This window comes from Carassius gibelio, chromosome A18 (assembly GCF_023724105.1).
Source record: "Carassius gibelio isolate Cgi1373 ecotype wild population from Czech Republic chromosome A18, carGib1.2-hapl.c, whole genome shotgun sequence".
Classification (NCBI taxonomy): Eukaryota; Metazoa; Chordata; class Actinopteri; order Cypriniformes; family Cyprinidae; genus Carassius; species Carassius gibelio.
Genome location: NC_068388.1, coordinates 22,779,227 through 22,804,563, shown reverse-complemented (window position 1 = coordinate 22,804,563; position 25,337 = coordinate 22,779,227). Strand labels below are relative to the sequence as shown.

Sequence of the window (25,337 nt, the reverse complement as noted above, 5' to 3'; positions counted from 1 at the left end):
GACCCATTGAAGAGGTTTTAAAAGATTACCGGTTCAAAGAGAGAACATGTTCAGACAAGCATACTGCTTAGTGAACCCTAAAACAAACTGCTATTTTCTTAAAAATAGCATGTGATACAGTTTGTATCATGAAATTATAAATATTTAAATTAAAAATGATAGTACTCAGTACCATATTCATGATAGTACTTAGTGTGGTATGCGGTGAAATACACACACACACACTACTACTACTACTACTACTACTACTACTACTACTATGCAAAAGGCCATTAGCATTTTCACCAACAACAAAAAATGGTCTAAAGTCAGGTATTTCTATCTTTTGTTTCAGCATAGTGTGTCAATAAATATCAGTTTAAATTTCCAAACTGGTATTACTATCCTTGTGGGGACATAACGTACGGAATACCACGTCCACACATCCTTCCCGCATTCCCATCAAGGGTGCAAAAATGTCTAGGAATTTTAAAGCCTATTTTTTTCTGCTGCTCCAGAGTGATTCTTTACACGGTTCAGGTGATTGACATTCATTTAAAATATAAAAAAAAATATTTTGCAGTGTTCCAGCCATCATGCTTTTGAGAATGCCAACAGCCACCGTTTTCCGGGTATATTGACATACTTAAGAAGAACACTTACGTCTGTTCATCTTCAATAAACCGCTTTGAATGGATGCATTACAAACGCAAAGGAAAATAGAATTTAAGCAGGTTACTGCGACTTTAAATGTCGCGCACGCGCGCTCACTGTACAGGAAGTGGTGTCAGAGGAAGTCGCCTGCATTCGCGGAAGTGGTGTTCTCCGTGTGTTTTCTGTGATGTGTTGTGTGTGATTGGGAATTTATTCATTTCGCTGTGATGTCGGTGCTTTACATGGATAAATTAAGTCGTATTTATGAGCGCTATCAGGAGTATGTGAGGTCGAACCCAGCAGCCGCGTCTCACGTGGAGAGCGCAGTCCGCGCGCTGAGTTACCTGATCGCAGGTGAGAAAGTCTGCATCTCAAAGTGAAAGTAAACATAATCACATCTTATACAACAGTGTCCTGCAACACTAAACTTAAATCTATGTTTATTCAGTAGGCACATTTCTGTATTATGTTGTTATCTTCTGTGTCTGGTTACTTGTTTTTTTTCCCCAACAACATTCATATCAAATGTATGAGGGAGGTGGATTTTAGCATGCATTGGTTTTGCAGTTTTCATACATTTCTAACGTTACACGTACAAATATTTAATGTAGCCTAATTAGCATGGCATAATTAAAACGCAGTTTTAGAGTTGTGGTTTTAGCATGCCACATGGTTGTCACTGTTTATTGCAGTGAGTTCTTTATTAGTTTGGACACACCTACTCATTTTTTATCGTTAGCTACTGTGTTCACGTTTTAGAAAAAAATAAAAATAAAAAACTTAGAAATAACTTAAACTGAAGTATTGAATCTTTACACTGACTAGTCATTGCAATAATCACACTCTTTCAGCTAATTAGGTGTCAAGACCAATACAAATTAGACCCCCAACCCCCCCCCCCCCCCCCCCCCCCCAATAATTTTTTTTTTGTTTGTTTGTTTTTATCTGTGCAATGACTAAACAAACAAATGTATTTAAATATTTTTATATGTAAGCTCTTCAAAGTAACCACCCTTTAGTTTATAGCTCTAGATGCACAGTTTTGGGGTAAAATTGTATTCTTTTTGCATTAACAGGAACTTTAAAGCTTTTATCATTTTGATATTATATAAAGTTATGACTTCTCTCATTACAGGTCGCTTCTCAGACTCTCATGAGATCTCAGAGTTGGGTAGGATTCACTGCTTTGTATCATCTTCTTTTGTATTAATGTTGTAGGTGTTTGTATTAATCTGAGAGCATGTCTCTCTATGAATTCTGCTGGGAATTATGTGTTTCTCACTTTGATTTGCAGTCTACTCAGCATCTAACCTTCTAGTGCTGCTGAACGATGGTATCTTGAGGAAGAATCTCTCTCGGACATTGCCTATGGTAAATACATTTTTTTTCATCCTATACTATTAGTAAATGCTTATTTGTTTCATTTTCCACTTCCTTACAGGCATTGTTATGCTCTTGTGCCTTAAGGAAGCACTATCTTCACTGACACAAAAAATAAAACAATACACCTTGTATTGCATCATGCAGACAATTAGACTGAAATGATCAGGGACTTAGTTCAAAGTAAACTTCAACCACTCTTTGACATTAGCAAACTTCCATTTAGCATAGTTTGAAATGCTCTTTTTAAAGTAGAGAGTTCTGACAGTTACATTATGTTTTCATGGTACATCAAGCTCTTTTATCTATTAAAAGATCCAGGAAACATGGAGATGTTTTCCATAAGATGACCCATTCTTTCTCTTTTAATTCCTCACTTTATCATCCCACTTGCATAAGGACTGATATGTGCATGTGCAGTTGGCATGGCAACCACCACAAAATGATCTACGAATGAGAGTTTTCTATTGTGAAACTTGAGAGACAGCACAGTCTGTTTCTGCTTCAAGAGAGATGATTCAAAGTTGTGGCAAGCTTTATGTGTTCAAAGTCACAGCCTGCTGCTTTCTTTGACTGCACATCATCAAAAAATGTATTTTGTCCCAACTCTGTCACTGTTCTGCAACAGACTTGTTGTTATCCACCTTTTTGTCCCGTTGATGGCGGCCTCTTATTGCTCAAAACGGCTTTGAAATGGGCTGTGTGTGAAAATACGTCTGACCCCCTGCAGACAAACACACTCAATTTTTGGGAGCAAGCACAGTTTACAAAACTCCTTTGTTTTTTCCTTTTATGTTTGTGCGTGAGAAACATATTTATCTTTACTTTCAGAGCGGCTTAACATAGGGACAGGAAGAATGAGTTTGCATTTACAGCTTTGGGCATCTGAGCCATGATCTTAATGGAGCTCCTCAAAGGCTGTTTGACTTTACATTGAGTGATAGTTCAACTAGTCTCCAGCCAGACTAAACGGCATAAAGTCTAGTCCTCATTGAAGCTTATTCTAGCCAAGAAATGCCATTTAGACTAAAATAGACCATCTGACTGATATGTAAAGGGCCCAATCACAGTTTATATCAGAAATGTACTGATCAGGTTTTTTCTGCCCCTGATCCAGTCCGAGTCATTGAATATTGAGGATCTGCTGATGCCGATCCCGTACTTGTATTTTCCAGTTGCTTGGTGCACACATTAACTACAGACTGTGTGGTCACACTTAAGAATTAATAAACTTCTTGTATTTTATATATTTATATGTACTATAAGCCGAATAATTGCAACATAAAGGAGGAAAAAAGTGGAGATAAGTTTAGAAAGCATGAAGTGTTAGTCAAGTGTATGGGGTGGGGTTGGCGCAGTGGATAAGACACATGCCTTTGGTGTGAGAGACCCGGGTTCGAATCCACTGTGAGACACCAATGTGTCCCTGAGCAAGACACTTAACCTCTAGTTGCTCCAGAGGCGTGCGACCTCTGACATATATAGCCATTGTAAGTTATGTTGCTTTGGATAAAAGCGTCAGCTAAATGAATAAATGTAAATAAATGTCAAGTCCAAAGCAAGATGCAATTATGACAAGATGTCTTAGACATGTCTTAGACAAGTAAACTGATCAAATACAATAAACACAGAAGCTGGATCGTGTTTGTAATGCACTAAAACAAACCTCATTGGTCCTCACATGTCACGCAAGCACATTTGAGCATCAAATTAGTTTATGAAGGTTATGACTGAGGTTACATTCAGAATAATATTGAACATTTCAAATATTGAACATATTGAATCTGTTTTGTCCTGATCTTATGCTTCTCTCTCTTTCTCTGTGTGTTTGTGTGTAGACTCTCTCTCAGCAGAGACTGTTAACCTGGTTGTCTGTACTGGAGTATGTGGAGGTTTTCACTGAGATGGGGGCTGCCAAGCTGTGGGGAGAAGCTGGACGCTGGCTAGTTATTGTTCTTATTCAGATTGCCAAGTAAGAAACTTGTTTGAGTATACTTAAAGGGTAGTTATCTTTAGTTACACACATCCTCATGTAGTTTCAAACCTGTATGATTTCGTTCTGTAGGACATAAAGGAGATGTTCTGGGTGCTCTTTTCTGTACGGTTAAAGTGAATGCAGGCGTTCACAATAAAAGATGGGCACAAAAGCTCAAGGGCAAAAAAAAAGTCCATATGACTCCTGCATCATTTTCTAAGATTACACAATAGCTTTGTGTGAATAACACAACCAAGTAGTTTTTTTTTTTTTTTTTATCTTCCCCTCTGCTGTAGCTTTCAATGATGACTCTGCTGTTATGTTCAGTTGAACTAATAGTTAAGCTGATAATCATTGCTGTATTTTAATATCTGATTTCTCATTTTTCCATTCTCTCTTGTGTTTTTAGAGCGATCCTGCGTTGTCTCTTGCTTTTCTGGTACAAATCAGGCATCCAGACGTCACCTCCTATAATTCCTCTGGACAGGGATTCTCAGCTCCGTAGTCAAGGTGAGATGTCATGGAGAAAAATCACAAGTGTTTGAAAAGAGGTTTGCTAAAATAACTAGAAAACAAACAATGGAATGTTGTCTTAACTAAGCCTTTTCTGAAAGTTTAACCCTCTGGTGTTCTGGTCATTTTAGACCGAAAAATGTTACATTTTAGAATTTTTGAAATGTTTTATTTAATCATAATGGCAAAAAAAAAAAAATTGTTGACTTGGTATATGAACACACAAAAAAAAATTATGGACATGATTATGTAAGGTTATATGGTATTTGTAATCTTTGCGGTCAGATATGATCGCCATAGGAAATGAATGGGAAATATGAAAAAGACAAAAATACAGAGCAGTTTTTTGGGGTACAGTCAACAAGTAAGCTGCAATAAAGTAATCTTTGATCATGTCTAAAATGGATTTTAAATAAAATAATATGCATTTTTTATGTAAATATAAATGGTGCATATACATATTAAGTTAAGTGAAAAAACTGTTTGGAGATCATGCCTTCATTATTTGTAACTAGATTTTTTTATTGATAAAATCACACATCACCTTTAGTGATCTTGGCTACTGCATGTTCCTGTAGCTCAAACAGTAGAGTCAGAAGCTAGCAATGCCAAGGTCATGGGTTTGTTTCCCAAAGAACGAAAAAGTGATAAAGTGTAAACCTTCAATGCAATGTAAGTCTCTTTGAATAGTCTGCCAAATGCATAAATGTAATTATACTAACACAAAGGTTTCAAACTCAAAAGTCAAAGTTAATTTATTGCTTTTTTTCCATTGCATGACAGGAAGTGAAACAAACCAAAGTGTCTCTGGAAGCAACCATGCAGGACATTTAGCAAAGTCACTACAAACAATTAACGCACAGCGAAAAGTACAAAAACATTTCCACTGATGACAATAAATAAACACTGTGTGAGACAATAAGTACAGTATATGGCCTGTGCAGATAAGCTGTGATTGTGTAGTTCTGTTGAGCCGGAGCCCGTGGAGTTTCTGCGATGTGCCCTTGAGCGAGGCAACGAGAGACTCAAAATCAATATGCTGTTCGTTCTTTATGTGGAAAAGTGATTTCCTGTGCACTGCTCATACAATGATCTCCCTTCACAGAGAACAATTCGGAAGAAGATGATGAGGACACTTCTTTCGTGGGCCAGCGTTCAGGAAGAGTGGTGAGACCACTGGGAAGCGGTAAGACTTGACGATACAAACCCAGTGTACCAAAAAGTTCTGTCGATGGAAAGTTATATTGAGTCCTTTTTTTTTCTTTCTAGCACCATCGTTACAGTCTCGTCTTTGGGGTCTCCCTCAGAAAAACACAAAAAATTGGAATCGAGAAAAGGATATTCACTCAAGCCCCACACCTCTGGGTCTGCAGGAAACCATCGCAGAATCCCTGTACATCGCAAGACCGCTTGTTCATTGTATCCTTTCTGCTAATTTTCTGTTTTATGACAATTGTCACAATATCAGTGGGATATTATCCTAGGATGGCCATAATAGTTCATTATTCTCAAGGGTGTAGGAACAATCTGAAAACTCAGATAAGTGAGAGTCAGCTATAATAAGTTTTAGGGAGGGAACACGATGCACGAGTTGAAAATCGTTAAGAAAATGTGATGATTCAAGTCGTTGAGATGTTAATTGAGTCGCAATTACATTTGTGGGAGGGGGTTTATATGAATACTAATAGTTTAGATGGTATTTTCTTTTTATTTTGCCTTTGTATAAAGCATATGAAAGTAATATTTATAAGCCCAGTGGTAACCAAGAAAACACTCTATTGCTGCTGTTCCATAAGCGCCACCTGCTGTCAGAGAGAGAATTTCGCGTTTTTATTCAGCCTGTCCGCTGTTTTAGTTTCGTTTCAGTGTAGTATAATTTAACAAAGCTAAAGTCAGAACATTCAGTTTTTCCTACAAATTTGAAATTATATTTCTATTATATTTATCTGTCTAATTTAAAAAATAATTTGTTTGGATTGTAATTAAAATGCTGTGGTTGCCTCTAATTTTAAATATACAAGAGCACAGGCAAAGACTCAGTTTGAGATTTCAGAGAGATTTTCATTTGTATTTATTATTTGTTTTAAAATATAGTTTAATTAATTTACACATTTCAATTTTGCAAAGTAATGTGCAGCATTTTGTCTGAGAAATAATAAAAGGACACTTTTTCATTTATAATTTGTCTTAAAACTAATTTGTTCAAGAAATTGTGACAAAATCGTATCGTGAAATCAGTATCATGAATCGTACACATTGTGAGTTGAGTGAATCATTACATCCTTAATAAGTTTACTTGCTTGCATGTTCGGTCCACAGATGATGCTCGCTTTTGTCACCTTATGTGACCGACTGCACATCTTTTTCTTCACAACATGGTCAAACAAACTCTTAAAATGAAATACAATGATTATTTAAAAATAATAATAATAATAATAATAATGTTCTAGTGCAGTGATTCTCGACTATTTTGTCTCCAAGGTCTCCTATTGTCCAAAACAATGTTTGAAGGTCGACGCTTCTAGTTTCTGTAAATAGATTTCCGGATTCCAGAAGTTTTAAGAGCTTTTCAAGGTTCCCACTCTTTTAACCAGTGAATTTATGTGGATTTTTTAATCGTGATTTACTGGTTAAGGATTAAGGATATGGATTTTTACCCAATAAAATATTTAGTAGCTTTGTAATTATGCCAAAATGTGTGTTTATTATGAAATCCCTTTTGAAGTTTTAAGATTTCATTGGGTTACCTCCTATATCCAGGTTTTCCAAGTTGTTGAGGGGGTGAATTAATATAAGAAATACCTTGATTTTTACTTTTAGCTTATCATATAAGTCATTTATTGAGGCCTCCTTAGAAGTTTGCTTGATGCCATGGCCATTCAATAGAGTCTAGCATGAATGTTCTGATCTGAAATGTATATGAAAATAAAACTAACCAATTTTATTTTATTCAGAAATTTGAAGATGAAATAGCTGGATGACACCCAGCCCAAGTTAATACGATTTTTTTAATTTTTTTGCATTGGTGATTAAGTAATTTTAACATTTTGCCATCCATCACCCTTAACATTTGCTAGTGGCCAGTCTTGGGATTTGCGGAAAACGTTCCTGGAAACCTTGGATCATCTCTGGTCTCTTAGAGATAACCAGGTACAGAGTGCTTTGCGTCTCTCTCTCTCTCTCTCTCTCTATCTCTCTCTCAGTCCTCCGTCTGTCTCTGAAGATTTAAAGAAGTTCAGTCTGATGCTGCTTTCTGTACAGTTTCAGTTTGTTGAGCGACTTCAAGACGCTGAACCGCAGAGAGAGGGCTGAGATGAGGAGACGGGCCTTCCTTCTCCTCTACTACCTGCTCCGCTCCCCCTTCTATGACCGATACTCTGAGTCAGTGTCTCCTTCATTGCATCCGTTGCATTAGTGTAGTCTTCTCATGTGATGCACTTCTGTTATTTTTATGTTCAAATCCTTAAGTCTAAAATAGTTCACCCAATATGAATATTTGCTAAAAATTTACAGTGCTCACTCTCAGGCCATCTAAGATGTAGATGAGTTTGTTTCTTCATCAGAAGAGATTTGGAAAAATTAAGCGCTACATCACTTGCTCGCCAATGGATCCTCTGTAGTGAATGGGTGCCGTCAGAATGAGAGTCCAAACAGCTGATAAAAACATCACAATAATCCATCAATTGATGAAGCTGCATGTCATTAAGAATTTTAAACCATTGTTTCTGGGCAAAATTCAAGTCATAATATTTGACTCTTAAACTCTCTCCAGTGAATAAATCTCTAGTCTGAATCAGGAGAGAAATACACACAAGACAGATCAAGCAGTAAATCCTCCTTTTCATTGGAGAGCGCATTTATGGATTACAGACTGGTATTTTTTGTCAGAAGCGACTGTTTAAAGTTAAAATACCTTATTGTATTTGTTTATTGCAAACACACAGCTTTTCTCTTCATAAGGCCGGAGTTGTGTGGATTATTGGTGGATTATTGTGATGTTTTTATCAGATGCTTAGACTGTCATTCTGACGGCACCCAATTACTGCAGAGGATCAGTTGGTGAGCAAGTGATTGAGTGCTACATTTCTCAGAATCTGTCCCAACACAGAAACAATCTCAACTTGTCAGAGTTACAGTTTGCCCCTGCCAGACAATAAAACTCCTGGCATTTTCTCCAGAAAATATACAAATTGAGTTCTACAAAATATCTATTTAGATTTATCAATGCACCGTTTTATTGTATAATGGTACTTTTTGTTCCCAGATCTAATGTCTCTTTTATACTCGCAGGACGAAGATCCTCTTCCTCCTTCACTTTTTGGCAGATTATGTTCCTGGAGTCGGTTTGGTTGCACGTAAGTGCTGTATCCATCTCACACAACGGATGTTCAATGCTGTCACACTAAAAGCTCTTGAGTTATGTGCTGACAGGATTTTTCCTGTCCTCTCAGGTCCGCTGATGGAGTACTTGCCCATTTGGCAGAAGATCTACTTTTATAACTGGGGCTGACCTCAAAGTGAATCTTTCACAGGACAGTGGCGCCCAAATGTTAGAAGAATGAGAGGAAGCCATTTAGAGGATGCGACAGCGACACAAGGACTCGAATCACACCTGTGCCAGAACATTACCACATTTATTGAGGAGTTTAGCAGTCAGGGAGTCACAGGTACACTGCTGGCATATGAGAATATATATCTGGATAATGATTTTCCGAATGCGGTTTTGTTTATCTTTTAGCTCTCACAATTTTATGCATCTGAGCCTTTTTTGTGCACTTTTAAACATCTGTTATCTTGTTAAACTTCAAGCTCTCCTGTACCATAATCTATCCCTCAGCACGAATGCCTTCCTTTTAATTTAGATGTTTATTTCCAAGGAGGATAGTTTTATCGAACACAATAATCAACTGGCTGAAATGAAGTCAATTAGACAGATGTTCTGTTTTTTGTTTGTTCTGTTTCGTGCCTCAGATGAGATGAAGCTGAATGTGATACTTTTAATTGCAGCTACAGTTGGTCATTAAATGGAATGGTCTATCAAATATAAAGGTCCCCCATCATTTCACAGGACAGCAATGAGGCTTTTGTTTCTAAAGCAACATTATGAGCGTGTTTTTTCACTGTGTGTGAAATAAACTCATTCGAGTCTGTTTTAAAACCCATCATTAATTTGATTGATTTTGAAGACCTGAAGCAAAAATGTAAAGCATGCCTGTTTTGAAATGCTGAAAGTGTAAAATTGGATAATTGGTTTTGTATATAATTAAATGCATTTAATAAATCTTTAAATAATACGTGTCCTCATGCCTCGTGTTTTCTACCAGAGAGCAGAATTTATAATGCTGCTATGAACTGCTCATACACATGAGACATAACTCAAGGTCTGATCTCACAATGTTTTCGTTCAGCTTTTCAAATCAATGTTTGAATTAAACATAAATGTGATGTATGTCCCAGCAACCCCCTCGCTGTGCTGTAGTGTATATGCTCATGAAAAAAATCACTGAACTACAGTATCAGCAATGCCGGAGATGATAAACTGCTTCCTTAAGGAAGCCAAAAAAAAAGTCCTCCTGGACCTCAGAGTTAGGAACAGCCAAGCTATCCGTTATATATCCCTGTGGGGTTAAAAGATATCTCTCTTGAACTGTGCCCCTAGATATTCACTAGCTCCACATGGCAATGCATCTATCACTTTTGCGCTTCTCATTCCAGGCCGAGGTCCGAATCCACCAGTGGTTTTGTGAGATTACACATAACATCGTCAAGTAATCGGTCTAACCACGACATAATGCAATTAGTTTAATAAATTCAAAAGCCTTTTCACTACTAGCAAATTACCTCCCTTGTTGGGAAGGGATCGATATCTAAATCAATTAAAAAACAATTAAACCTTTATAGAGTTCGTTAATCACGCCTGGAATTGATTTCCTGAATAAAAGGCATTTGTTTTGTTTTTTTGTTTTTGTTTTTGACACAAATGTAACATCATCTGTTGCCTTTTTTTTATATTAGGTTTAGTTGGGTTTTTTGTTTTCTGTTTTGTATAAGAAAAAGAAAGGTTGTAATGGTATGTGTGTATGTATATATATATATATATATATATATATATATATATATATATATATATGTGTGTGTGTGTGTGTGTATATATATATATATATTTCATATATATATATATATATATATATATATATATATATATATATATATATATTTCATGCATTATAAATGAAAATAAAACCATAATAAATTGCATATTTCAGTCCTTTAAATCAGGCTGTTACATTCAAGATTTGTTGGGGTTAAACATTACATAAGTTAAAGGTATTGAAGGCAAAAATTATCTATCTATCTATCTATCTATCTATCTATCTATAATGTATATCTATGTAGAAAATGAAATATATGAAAATGGTTAAAAATTATTTTCATTTAATTTAATTTCCAGTTCCCGTGTCACAAATTGTTACCCTTGTCCTTTTTAATACAAGAAAAGAAATGGAAACATTTTTTATAGTCTCTTAAAAGTGTCCTATTTGGCTTCTTACACTTCAAACTATAAAGTTAACATGACTATTGTTATGCTGCACCTATATGTCCTTTAGAAAATCAGATTTTAATTTGGGCTTTAATAATGGTTTGCATTATTAGTTAAAATGATTTGTTTTTGGTGGTTGTGTGACATTGAAATGTTTGGTGAAGCAGCCATGTAAAACTCGAGTTGTGGGCGGAGTCAGAGACTGTTTTGTCTGTAACTACGTGCGTGCACGAGCTCTAATGTCACAGTAAGTACATTACATGCTTGATTTTGTGACCTTTTTTAAAAAACTTTTCATATTAAATTGAGGCTTTGAAACAGGAGCAAGTGAATATGGGTTGGTAAATAAAAATGAAAAAGTCTCTCTGATTGCTTGCGTCGTCGTTGCGCTATTTCAAGTAACGTTAACTATGTATCGACATTAGCGGGGGCAGAACGTTTTTAGTATAGATTTGTTATTTTTGTTATGATTTTCACGGTTTAGTACAAATACATGCGATATATACTGTGCTTAAAGGAGTTCTTCGAGTCTAAATCTGTTGTTGAAATCTTTTCCTCCTCAGAAGTTTTAACAAGTTAGGATTGTGTATGTTGCACTATTTTGTGGAATGTGCTCATTTGTGAGGTAATTTTAACATTTAACTCGTAAGGCAATGAAACCGGGAAAGTGTGGCTTCTAGGTGGTCATTTTGTGGTTTCCGCTGATTATTCGCTTCATCCTGCGTCTGCCCTGTCACAACAGCACACAGACTTCATGCTGAGACTTAAGACATACACTAACACAAACCACACACTGTAAAACCTGTGTCTAAGGCATTATAATGCTTTATAGTTATGGTGGTAACCACAGGCATTATAATACATTACATATATATTCACAATACTATTGGTTTGCATATACTGCAGTCTGTTAGACAATATGCACACTACTGATTGAGTGCATAAAAACCGAACATTACATTTCATTAGTTATTATGTTTTAGGATACAATACGGACCTATGCTCTACAGGTGCAATAATTAATATTGCCATTGACAGTTATTGTCATTATAGGTCATACACTGTACTTTTGACTTTTGTGCATTATAAGGCAATTACAGGTATTTATTAAAATATATGAATTGCATTGTATTTGCAATTAACAATATATGGATTGCAATGTGAATTATAAAGGATTATGATTGTCCTTAGAATGCATTATAAATACAGGCTTCACAGAAAATGTTTTCATGTTTTTCGTCAAATCTGATGATAGTATAAGATCAGTTTCTAGCCATTAAGAAAATGCAGTAACATTTTATTTGAAGGTGTCCTTGTAACAGTGTAATTACAAAAATAAGTACTGAGCATTGTTAATGAACAACTTTTGGGTCGCATAATTATGACATTTCCTGTTATGAATATATAAAGTAACATACCAGTCAAAAGCTAGGACTTTTCTATTAATAATTAATATATTTGAAATGTTATTGAAATAAATGTATTATACACACCAAGGCAGTATTTATTTGATTTTTAAAATGTTGCATTTTCAGTAGAAGTTTTGAATGTTACTTATTTGATTAGTTTATCATCTGAAATGATAATTTATAATCATAAGTTTTATTTTTCTTAATCTTTTGTGCTTATTTCCATGTTTAACGGGAAAAAAAATCTCAATGTGGTTTCATGCATTTGGACCTCTATATATAGTACAAAGAATGCTGACCCAAAAAAAAAAAAAAGGCAGTTGTGGAAAAAATGCAGTTTGTTCTGTCTGAATGAACAAGGAATTGACTTGCACTTGTGTTGTCTCTCTCTCTCACACAGCAGATAAAATGAGTGAGGATGTATATGAGGTCCCTGAGGGGGCGGAGTATCGTTATCTAGTGCAGGACGAAGAAGAGGAACAGATACAGTACGTCCGTCGCAACTATGTCAGTCCATTCCTGGTGGTGTCGCGTAGGTGCATGTTCTTCATCGGCTGTGGCGTGATCGCGCTCCTCTCTCTTGCGGGATACCTGGCTTACGTGGCTGTGACTCCGCCTCCCAAAGTGGCAGAGGTGAAGACGGAGTGTGGTTGGCTGCGTGGGAGCTGGAAAGGTGGAGCTTATTCTTTTAAAGGCATCCCATATGCCGTACCCCCTGTGGGTGAACGTCGCTGGCGACCCCCGGCGGACCTAATGGAGGCGGGACAGTGTTGGAAGGGCATGTACGATGCAACTCAATTTCGTAGCATCTGTGCGCAGGTGCAGCCCCTCCGAAAAGACGGAAAGGTCATGGGACAGGAGGACTGTCTGCATCTCAGCGTGTGGACGCCGAGTCTAAAGCCCACCAAACCACTGCCTGTCATGGTATGGATCCACGGAGGGTACCTCCACATGCTGAGTGGCCAGGAGAGAGGATACTCACCCACTGAAGAGCTGGCGGCCCGCACGCAGACAGTGTACATCAGTCTGAATTACAGGCTCAATGCTTTCGGCTTCATGGCCCTGGAGGTGCTTAGGGAAGGATCTCCCACCAATTCCTCAGGTAAGACCCCTACCTGTCCCGTTCACTCAGGCCTGCTGTCCATCTCATTAGCTCTCTGCTTGTCACTACAGCATATTGAAATTCAGAAAACGTCACTGCATGTGCACGGTTCTCAATAGTAATTCACTTACTGGCGTCTTTCTGTTTGCTGTTAAAGGGAATTATGGCTTCATGGACCAGATCCAAGCACTTCAGTGGGTCCAGAGAAATATCCATAACTTCGGTGGTGATGCTGGAAGGGTCACCATATTTGGTCAAAGCTCAGGTACAACATACAGTGACATCTAAAAGTATTTGAACACTTGACATGTCTAATTGTCAATGCATAAGTCAGGGTTTTTCAAACTTCAAACTTAAACTAAAATATTATATATATAATATATAATAAGTTAGACATTTAAAATGTACTTTTTAATTGGAGAGTACATATTATATAAAATCTAATAATAATAATAATAAATCATATTTATTTCTAACTGTTAAATGTACTGTGAATGTAATACAACAAAATAATTATGATCTAGTCTCAATCCTGACCATAAAGATTCATTAAATGTGTTAAAACTGCTATGCTAAAATGCTAAACATTGATGTTGGTGGGTGATACAACCAAAATCTGGTATCAAAATATAATTATTTTTGCTGGCAATATGGTTTTTACATTTGCCAATTTTGATGTCACCACAACAACTAATACTAGCTATAAATAATATAAATAAAAATGTATCAAGCTTACGGAATACAAGATAACAAATCAGTGACAAGCAAAGATTCAATTGAAATAAACTGTGCTAAATAAAAAAATTAAAAGAACACTGCAAAGTCTTCACTGTATGAATTAAATAGTTGTTGATATTAAAGCTACTAAAAGGTTTTTCAGTCAAGAACAGTGAGCTGTTTGATTTACATTAATGTCACAGATAGCAGTAGGTATATTACGCTGCTGTCACTTTAAGACCTAATGCATATATTCAATAATTGAATTATTTCAGATTTTCTCAACTGGTTAGATTCACTTAAGACATAACCAACAGTTTTTACCTAAATACTCACCAAGACCATATTCTGTGTGGTTTTTTTTTGTCCATTTACATGCAAATTAAAAACATAAAAGACATCATGGCAATGGATTAACAATTTGTTCTCATGATTTATTCATTCATTCCTTTGCAAGTCAATGTGACTGACTGTGTTAATGTAAAAAAAAAAAAAACAACAAGATTAATGGCAAGCAAATAGTGGAGAAAAATAAATAAATTCAATGTATTTGTTATGCAGGTGTCACATATGCAATAAATCAGCACCAAAACTCTTCTTGAAGCTGTGCTTCGGCTATGCATAAAGGATGAATACTTTAACCTGTTTATATGGCCGGCAAAATAAATTTGCACTGCTAATGCATTTGAAACCTTCCCTTGTAAAAAATAAATACATTTAATATACTTTAGAAAGAGTTTTTGTAAACTGAATGTGAGGTTTTTGGATGTTTATATGTTATTAACCAATAAAAAATTTATCATAGTTAAAATGTATATTAAATTGAACATGAGTACTATTTTTGACCGATTTAAGTATGACTTAAGTACATCTTTATATGCAATTTCATAATTGCTTCTATTGTCTATGAAATATGGTTAAAGTGTATTGCTGAATGTACTGACAAGCATACCATTTATGGTAATCATGGTAATACTTTTAATGTCATTTGTACTGAAACTTGTATGTCATGGATTTAAATATATTTGTAAATACACATTAATGATGTTACACACAGGTCATTTAAATGATATACTTGTACTATGTAAATGTATTATCACTACAGTTATAAAATAATGAAGTTTCCGTTAAATTATATGGAAGTGCATGTGCTTGAGTATGTTAGTAAACACATCAAAATAAATGTACTTTTAAAATTAACAAAAAATCTTTTAAACAGCATGATTTAAATTGATTTTTTATTTATTAATTTGACATTATTACAATGTGCACTTTTTTTGTCTACTTAAAGGGATAGTTCACCCAAAACCTTGGAACACAGTTTAATATATTTTAGATTTAGTCCGAGAGCTTTCTGTCTCTCCATTGAAGCTGTGTGTACGGTATACTGTCCATGTCCAGAAAGGTAATAAAAACATCATCAAAGTAGTCCATGTGACATCAGAGGGTCAGTTAGAATTTCTTGAAGCATCAAAAATACATTCTGGTCAAATAACAAAAACCACAACTTTATTCAGCATTGTCTTCTCTTCCGGGTCTGTTGTGAGCGCGTTCACTGCAGTGTAGTGATATCCGAGCGAATCACTCGATGTAACCGGATCTTCTTGAACCAGTTCACCGAATAGAACTGAATCGTTTAAAATGGTTCGCGTCTCCAATACGTATTAATCCACAAATTACTTAAGCTGTTAACTTTTTTAACGTGGCTGACACTCCCTCTGAGTCAAAATAAACCAATATTCTGGAGTCAGATCGATAACGAAAGATAGACTCGTTCTCGAGTCAAGAACCGGTTAAATTAATTACTCCAGGATATTGGTTTATTTTGACTCAGAGGGAGTGTCAGCCACATTAAAATAGTTAACAGCTCAAGTTATTTGTGGATTAATGCTTATTGGAGATGCGAACCATTTCAAATGATTCAGTTCGATTTGGTGAACTGGTTCAACCGGTTCACTAAGAAAAAACGGTTGAATCAAATTATTCGTTCGCGAACCAGATATCACTAACGTTACACTGCACCGTACGCATTCACAACAGACCCGGAAGAGAAGACAATGCTGAATAAAGTCGTAGTTTTTGTATTTTTTGACCAAATTGTATTTTTGATGCTTCAACAAATTCTAACTGACCCTCTGATGTCACATGGACTACTTTGAAGATGTTTTTATTACCTTTGTGTACATAGACAGTATACCATACATACACTATCAAACGAGGTACAGTAAGCTCTCGAACTAAATCTAAAATATCTTAAACTGTGTTCCAAAGATGAACGGAGGTCTTACGGGTTTGGAACGACATGAGGGTGAGTCATTAATGACATAATTTTCATTTTTGGGTGAACTATCCCTTTAAGGCCCGCCTTCTGGAATACTAGATGTGCTGTGATTGGTTAGTTGGGCCAGTGTGTGCTGTGATTGACAGTACTCAGTGCCTGGTCGGGAATTGCCTTGCCTCTTACCAAAGCTACCTGCTGCGAGCTTCAGTTTAAATATTGCGTCTAAATCAAATCAATTTGAGCGCGATTTAAACCCGGGTGTCTCCAACATAGTGATAACACTCGTTGTCTTCTCTAGTGCAGCTCTACCAGGTCTCATCCCATTCATCGATCTTTGTGATATCACAAATCCCGGGAAAATATGCGTTGTAGTCCAAACGTGTTGTTCGTTGTAGTTTTTACATTTAAGTTTAGTTTATTTTAGTTTTGAATTGGACTTTGAGCTTTGTAACTTTACAAATATTTTATGCGCAAAAAAAAACAAAAACAAAAACATTACAGACTAACTAAAGTTAAAAAAGTGAAAAAGCATAATAGCACCCCTGCATAATAGCAGTTTTTCTCTCCTTGTGTGATCATAAGGAGGAACTTCGGTTTGGACCTTGATGATGTCTCCACTTGCCAAGGGACTCTTTCATCGCGCGATTGACATGAGCGGCTCATATGTGTATAATGCTTCCCTGGAGTCAGCAGAAAAAGTCAACTTCAAATTCCTGCAGAGAACTCGCTGCGAAAACGCCATCTGCCTGAGAGAACTAAATATCACTCAAGTCCTTCAGGTGAGAAATGAATGGCTGAGTTTGTAACCTTCCAGAGCAAGGCAGCAGCAGAGTCATGGCTGACTAACAACAGCCTCAACCTATCGGCCCCTGCATCCGTAAACTCTCTTTGATAAATCATCAAACCTCGACCGCCTGCCAGAGCTCAGTAAACGCTCATGAATTCCCAATGAAAATCTGCCAATGAGGTTTAATTTCTCTAAATGGTAGTAATATATCAGAAATGGGTCTGTGGTTGAATTAATGTCAGTGATTTGTATCTGACTTAGGCAATCCTGTGGCAGGAGTACCCATCATGGGCAGCCGATGAATTAGCCGATCTTCCAGTCAAAGGTGTTTTTCTTGGTCCGGTAGCAGTAGTTGACAACTATGTTCTCAAAGCTCCTCCGTTTGAATCCTGGGAGAAGGGTGGAGCCGGAGCCTATAATGACGTCCCATTTGTGGTCGGAACAACTGAACAGGAGACTGATTTTAGGTAACCAGCTTTGTTCGGTTTTCAGTTATAAGTTTTAAAATGACAGTGTTTTTAAAACTGACAGGATTGTTCACCATTTAGAATTGAATTGAGAAAGGCTTTAAAGTTCAGGAATTATAATTGAGTTTGCAAGGAGAATGCAAAGTTGTAATTTGGATTTTCATTCAACAAATGAAGAAATATAAATAATATAAAACATTTTGATTATTTCTAGATTTCTAGAACCCTCTTCTTCTTCTTCTGAGACCAAATTTTTGAATTTATCTCCTCCTAGACTTTTAAAGCTACAGCCACCAAACTTGGGTCAGATCTTCAGACTGGTCTGACTCGGGTTGCTGTATCTTTTCTAACTTATCCAGCTTACGTTTTATGTAAACCAGACTATCAAACCACCTAAAATCCCATAGAGTTTCATTGAGGGGGTGAAAACTTTTATACAGTAAGACTTATGGTGTGATATAAGCTGTCTACTGATATAGCAAAGCTTAACTTATGAAAAAAAAAAAGTCAGCCAAGTCTACCAAGCTAGTTTTAAAGTGGTCTTGGCCACTTTTTTAGCATGCTAGTCTGGTGTTAGCTGTTTTTTGTTTTTTTTTACTGATTCAACTGGTTTTAGCTGGATTCGCATAGAAATATACTAACATCTAACTAATGTTAATCATGCTATAAACATGCTAGCATCATTCTAGAATTATGTAAATAATTATGCTATAATTTATTAATCTTGTTAACAGCATGCTATTAAATTGCTAAACATGCTAACAAAATGTTAGTAACTTGTTAATCATGCTAGAATAATGCTAGCAACATGCTAATATTTTAGAAACATGCTAGTAATGCTATTCATACTAGAAACATGCTAACACCATGTTAGTAACCTGCTAATTAAATTCTAACAACTTATTAAACATGTTAGAAACATGCTAGCATCATGCTTGTAACATGTTAGTCATGCAAGAATCATGCTAGAATCATGTTAGCAACATTATTAATTTGTTAATCTTGTTAACAAAATGTTAGTAACTTGATAATTATGTTAGCAACATGCTAGTAACTTGCTAATCACTTTAGTATAATGTTAACAACATGCTAATGACTTGCTAATCATGCTAGAAACAAGCTGACGCCATGCTAGTAACATGCTAATAATGTTATAATAATGCTAGCAACATGTTAGTAACTTGCCAATCATGATAACAACATGCTAGTAACATGTTTATCATGCCAGAAACATGCTACTTACTTGCTAATCATGCTAGTAACATGCTAACGATGTTAGAAAACATGCTAGTAACATCCTAATCGTGCTAGAAACATATATATATATATATATATATATATATATATATATATATATATATATATATATATATATATAATGTATATTATGTATATAATACATATTATAATCAAATAATAAATAATGTTTTATTAATATACTGAGTGCATGAGGTGCCCCATACTTTTTTAAATTATTTTTTTGGCGGAGTATACAGGTGTAAATATTCACTTTTACTTCATGCCATGAAACGTGATTTTATTATTGGAATTTTGACTATTTCTTAAATATTATGACGCTAATCTTATTTATATGTTATTTTCTTTGATATGGATAAACTGATCAAAAAAGCTCAACTCACTGTCTTGCGCTGGCCGCTTTGTAGGCTATTTAAAAAACAAACAAACTTGAATTTAACAAACACAAAATGTTCTAATCATATTTCTGAATTAAATTAATAAAGAATCTTAAAGAAATAAGACCACTTTGCCATTAAAAACCAAAACTAAACTATTATTTTGGCAGCAGAACTGCCGGACTAATAGATTGTGCTCCCATCTTCTTCCCTAGCATGTGGACATGCTCATTTTTCTGAATAAAAATATGAAATAGGTTATTGTTACAGATGTTAAAATTACTGTTTACGTAAGTGCCATCATTCAGACTGTTCACACTATGTTTTAGCGCATACTGTGTTTTAAGCCTATATTCATGGCTGAATTAATCTGTTCTAATCTTAATTAATCTGTAGATTTTTTTTAATGCTATTAATGTTCAAGCTCATTTTTAAAATACAAATGACATAGGCTCCTACAGCCTTGTGAGCAGTTGATAATCGACAGACTGTTATGTTAATAAGTGCTGTCATTAGGTTATGATATATTAATATGTTTCAGCAATCATACAGCCATCAATTGGCTTGGGTTAGGATAGACCTTTCTCTAATATATTAAACAGTTTGTTATCATAAAGATTGAAAGCCTGAGTAGTCTCTTTCCCTCTCTCTCTTTTTATGGGTGTGTGTTCATGCTTGCATGAGTGCGTGGGTGCATGCGTGGGAGGGGTGCGATTCTCGACTACTAATCGAATAATACCCAGCGATTATCGACTATTACTATTACTTATCAACTATTACATATAAGTGTACGTATACTATGTTGCCATTTTTAATGTTTTGTCACAAAATTTGTATTAGACTAATGAAATTCCTTCAAATCAATTCAGTTAATTCCCTCTTCCTGTCTTTAATACTTAAACTCAGATTTTAACATCCTGTGGAGTGCGGCCAATTCATTGCATTCTGATTTTGTCTGTTTACTTTAGTCCTCCATATGAAAACATCTCAACATGGACTTGGGGAGACTATCGGTGGATTGTGACAAGTAAGTCATAACAGACACTAGTCAAAAGAGTTCAGAAAAGGTACAGGTGACGAGGGAGCTTCAGAAGAACAACAGTGAGCTGCGCTCATGAGATGTTGTTAGGACATATGTCAGTAAAAATTAATTTTCCTGTCCTGTCAACCGGTATACCGGAATGTCATAGTGATGTTGTCAAGTCTTATATGAAGTTATCAATAAGGTGATTAAAGCTGCCTTAAAACTGTGCATGCAAATATCTGTTATATGAGTCAGAATTAAGAAATTGGCTCTGAAATGCAGTGGATTTCAAACCAGTGCTGCAGCACTGTCCTTTAACAGACCCGATTCAACCCATCAGCTCATTAGTAGAGACTTTAAGACCTGAAGAGGGTCAGAAAAGGTAAAGAGAGAAAATTCAATTCAGCAGTGGCAGCTCTTAAAGTAATAGCACCCAAAATAACCTAATAATCAGATGCTGTGATGTCTGTTCATCAAGGAAGAAAAAAAATCAGGAAATCAATTACTTTTGTAGCTTTAAGGGTTAATCATTATTTAATTTAGAATTTGGTGTTAAATTTCCTACTTGCTGAAAGGCACATGTAGATAAATATGACATTTAATGGGTTTATGTGAAGATTGTTTTAAGTTCACTTAAATTAGAGGTTGTTATTTTATTTTAGTTAAGTCTAATAAATCTTCAAATTGATAGATCTCAATTATACCGGAATGTTGAATGGCTAGTCAATGGTTATAAAAAAGGAAAACTGGTTAAGGAATAAAAAATCATAGAGAAATTGGTATTAAGATTGGTATCAGTGAAGTCTACAAGTTTTTTCTCTGTGTTGATTGTTCACTCAGATAAACTGACCCCTTTCGGAGAGGCCCTGACCAATCAGACACTGAGTCTGTACAATAGCTCAGCTCCGTGTCCAACCTCTGACCGATGTCCAGAGAGACTCTTCACCACCATGGTCTCTGACATGAGGGCCACCTGTCCCAGGAACGACCTGGCTAAGAGAGCTGCAGGTTCAAATGAATTTTTCATTGCCAAGTTCACAATTAAAAAGGAATTGAGCTTTATCAGTACTCTGAATATCTTAGCATTTGTGAGTGCCAATAAATATTTCATGGTAAGTGGCTGTATAATAAGCAGGATAATGAACAGTGAGCTGCTTTTGCTATTGAGTGTAGATTATGCTTACGTTTGTGATCCATAGTTAGTTTTTTAAACCTAAATCATGTATTTCAGGAGCCTTAAAGAGTCCAGTGTACCGTTATCTGGTGACTTACACTCCATCAAAACAGGCAAACCCCTCCAGCTTTCTTCCCTTCCCCAGTCGCTTTGCCTTTCATCTTCTAGACAGCCTGGCCTTCTTCGGGGGTCTTGAAATGGTGCTGGGGACCCTGTCACCGGCTGATATCAGCTTCCAGGAAATGATCACCAAGTATTTTGTACATTTTGCCAAAGAGGGTAAGTTTAATGGGAGATCTCCCATACTAATAATAAAACAATTGAAATCAATAGCAAATGCTTGACCCTGTGTCTTGAGGTTTAATGTTTTGAGCACATTTGCTACTGTACAAAAGTTTCTAGTTGCTGAATGAAAACTAATCTTTTCTTCAACAAGCATGCATTATATTGATCAAATGTGTCAGTGAAACATTTGTAATATAACAAAATAATATTATTTAAAAAAATGAAGTAGCACAGCTATTTTCATCATTGAAAAATAAAATGTTTCTTGAGCAGCAAATCAGCATATTAGAATGATTTCTGAAGATCATGTGACACTGAAGACTGGAGTAATGATGCTGAAAATTCAGCTGCGCTTCACATTTTACAATATATTGTCATAGAAAATAGTTATCTTAACAGTATTTACTGTATTTTTGATCAAATAACTACGCAACTATGATGAGCATACAAATATATTATTAATAATCTATTATTATTATTATCAAGAGTTGTTGTGCATCTGTTAATCAACATTGTTTTCATCAATGAAAATAAAAACAAATCTTTTTTTTTACTGATACAATATAAAAATTTTAAGAAAAACCTCCCATAAACTCTTTTTGTTGAAACCTTTTTGTTAAGCCACAATCTGTGAGAAATCCAGTATGCCTTTTATACTTTTATTATAATGATTTGTAGTTAAATGATTTATGTCATACCATTGATTCTGATTAATTGGTAATTTGCAGTGCATCATGGGATGTGTAGTTTCTTTCTGTTAGATCCCATCAGGATGCCACTGCCAAGACCAGAAAAGTTGGATCAGATCCCACCAGAAGATTTTGTCTGCTATCCAGAACTAGTTTTCTGATATTGGATAAATTAGTTAACACTACATTTTGTCTGATATCCAAATCAGTCATCAGCTAACTCTTTTAACACCCACAATTATTATTATTATTCAAATGTTGATATTATTCATCACCAAAGTTAATGTTAACTAAAACCAAAGTAAATGTTAACTGAAATAAAGTATATGTTTTTTTTTTATTTTTTATATTATTATTTCAGGTAGTTGCCAAGACGATATTTCCTGTAGTTTAAACTGAAATACCAAAATAAGAAACTAATAAAAAGTACTTCTGGAACCTATGCTGGTTGAAATTGTATGTGATCACTGTGATTAAATCTCGCCCATAACTTTCCAAAACTCTTGCTAACCTCACAGGTAGGATGCCCGAGGAGTGGCCGGAGTTCCCCTCAAGCGTCGCCCTGCTGGACAAGAACATTTCCTTCGTAACAAACTACTCTCGCGAGAGGTGTGACCTCTGGGAAAAGAATGGCTTCTTCTCGTACGCCTGGATCAACTGAGCCACATCACTGGTTACATCAATCCATCCACTGCATTTTCATCTGACAGCGTGACACCGGCCAAGCTTTACTGCGTGATTATTCAGCACTGATATATCTGAGAAGACTTTGCAGAGTATGGAATGTATTTTGCACAGTTGTTTGCACCTACAGAAAAATAGGTCAGTTTCTATAGGAAAGGAAATCACAGAGATCTCTTGTGTCTCAATAGTTTCTCCTAGACCGCAATGAGCTCAAACAGAGACTCAGATCCATTTAATATTGAAAGTCTATAAAGTTACATATCTATTTTTTTCCAAGATCAAATTATCAGAGCTATTTTGTAGCTCGTTTTTCTTACTGCTTATCAAAATATATTCTTTATTTTGGGATAAACATCTGAGACAAACTGAAAGGGGATAAAGGGATTCTTCACCAAAATGTGTTTTGCCCATAAATCTATTATTCAGGATTTTTCTTGTTTGTTTGTAACACTAATCGGCTCCATTCATATATTTACCGAATATAGCCAGTCTGCTGTTTCTAAACCTGTTATTCTTTGATTGTGTGCCTAAGTAAATCTAAAGCTTTGACATGGAGAGGAAGCCAGGGATACAAAGGGATAATGCGACTCTCTTATCGCCCTCTTTTAATTTAACTGCTGTGCAAAAAAGACTGAAGGAGGATTTACGCTTACATTGATCTTTTGTTTGTATGTAGATGCATTAACAGATGTTTTTGTACCTGTGATCAAAGGGTCTTCTAGCACTCCTGAGCAGACTTAAGAGTAAGAAACATCGTAACGTCTTCACATACAGTCTGAACCGGGAACTGTTGTGTTTTTATAACAGCCCCATTTCTCTGGCACAGCTGAATGAATGCAGAGGTCAGAGGTCGTTCCGCCCCTGTGCAACAGGACGAAAGACATCCGTTGAAAAAGAGCACATGAAAGCCCTGACCCACATACAGACTCCTTTTTAACCCTGTAAAACCTGACATATTAAATAAGTGCAAAAATAAGATTTTTTTTTTTTTTTGGAAGTTTATTTAATGTTTAGACAATCTTTTTTTTTTTTTTTTTAAGTTTGACATTTTTTACGAATACATGAAAATATTTAGCTCATACTCCAAAAAGAAACACCCGTTTTATTCAGAGGCTCAAACTGATCAATTAAGAGGTAATTATGACACAGAAGGCTTTATAAGGTTAACATCAGCGAGGCCAATCCTCTACTCGTTTTATTTTTTATTAAGGTTCAACTGTAAACACTCACTCACTGTGTGCACTAATTATTCCATTACCACTCTTGTTCGTTTTGCACTTTATCTTAATCCTTGTGTCATAAAATGATTGTTGGGTTTATTGAATGAAAGTCTTAAACGGCTGTTGTGGGGGATTTCAATCTTTATTCTCACAAATCTCAATAGATTCTTCTCAACAGGCTACAATAAATAGCTTTTATTTCAGACTGCAGTTGGATTGTAGTTCTTTATTTTCAAATTTAGCACTGGGATACAAACGAACAGGCAGACAAATACCATTCGCCAGCTCCCGGTCTGGCATTAACCCAAGAGAAAAAGGAAAGGAAAGCTTTAATGCATGTACTAGAAAACAGAACTGCACATGCACAGAACCAGAAAACAGACGCCAGTGGGTGAATTTTAAATCAACTATTTTGACAGCTGTCAATCAATCACCTAAACTGAGGGCCTCTTATTAAACTGTCGTTGATTATATCACGTCACTGTTAACCTCCTCAGTCCGCTTGGTTTCTTGAGCATTTTCTCTGTGAAAACGAGTGAATGCTGGATCCAGCACCAGTGTCTTCGGCTTATGCTTGCATGCAAAACAAACACGGTTCAGTTTAAAATCATCGGTCCTCCTAACAACTCAAAGTCCCAGGAATCAGTCACTCACACATCCGCATCCACAAAAAGCCTCAAGAACACGTCCTTGACATGCCAGAATATATTGCACAATATATAACGGTTATTTTATCACTTAACTAATAATGTAAAATGCATCAAAATTGAATAGACTGCATTTAGGAAATGGGCTCCAAATATTCAAAATGTAGAAATACAC

General features: G+C 35.7%; 2 protein-coding genes across 2 annotated transcripts; both read left to right on the top strand.

Moving 5' to 3' along the window:
- The first annotated feature begins 747 nt into the window (after positions 1–747).
- On the top strand, positions 748–9,795 carry pex16 (peroxisomal biogenesis factor 16). Its single transcript, XM_052532212.1, has 11 exons — positions 748–987; positions 1,769–1,804; positions 1,928–2,004; positions 3,852–3,985; positions 4,398–4,498; positions 5,607–5,687; positions 5,771–5,920; positions 7,579–7,651; positions 7,763–7,882; positions 8,792–8,856; positions 8,953–9,795. Exons 1-11 carry the CDS (start codon positions 861–863, stop codon positions 9,009–9,011), a joined length of 1,023 nt encoding a protein of 340 aa, XP_052388172.1. The 5' UTR covers positions 748–860; the 3' UTR covers positions 9,012–9,795.
- A 1,380-nt stretch (positions 9,796–11,175) lies between these two features.
- si:ch211-71n6.4 (para-nitrobenzyl esterase) lies at positions 11,176–24,718 on the top strand. The gene is made up of 9 exons (XM_052531335.1): positions 11,176–11,289; positions 12,852–13,553; positions 13,711–13,818; positions 17,134–17,330; positions 17,600–17,805; positions 20,408–20,466; positions 21,304–21,471; positions 21,695–21,916; positions 23,130–24,718. The coding sequence occupies exons 2-9, from the start codon at positions 12,860–12,862 to the stop codon at positions 23,270–23,272; spliced, it is 1,797 nt and encodes a 598-aa protein (XP_052387295.1). The 5' UTR covers positions 11,176–11,289; positions 12,852–12,859; the 3' UTR covers positions 23,273–24,718.
- The last annotated feature ends 619 nt before the right edge of the window (positions 24,719–25,337 follow it).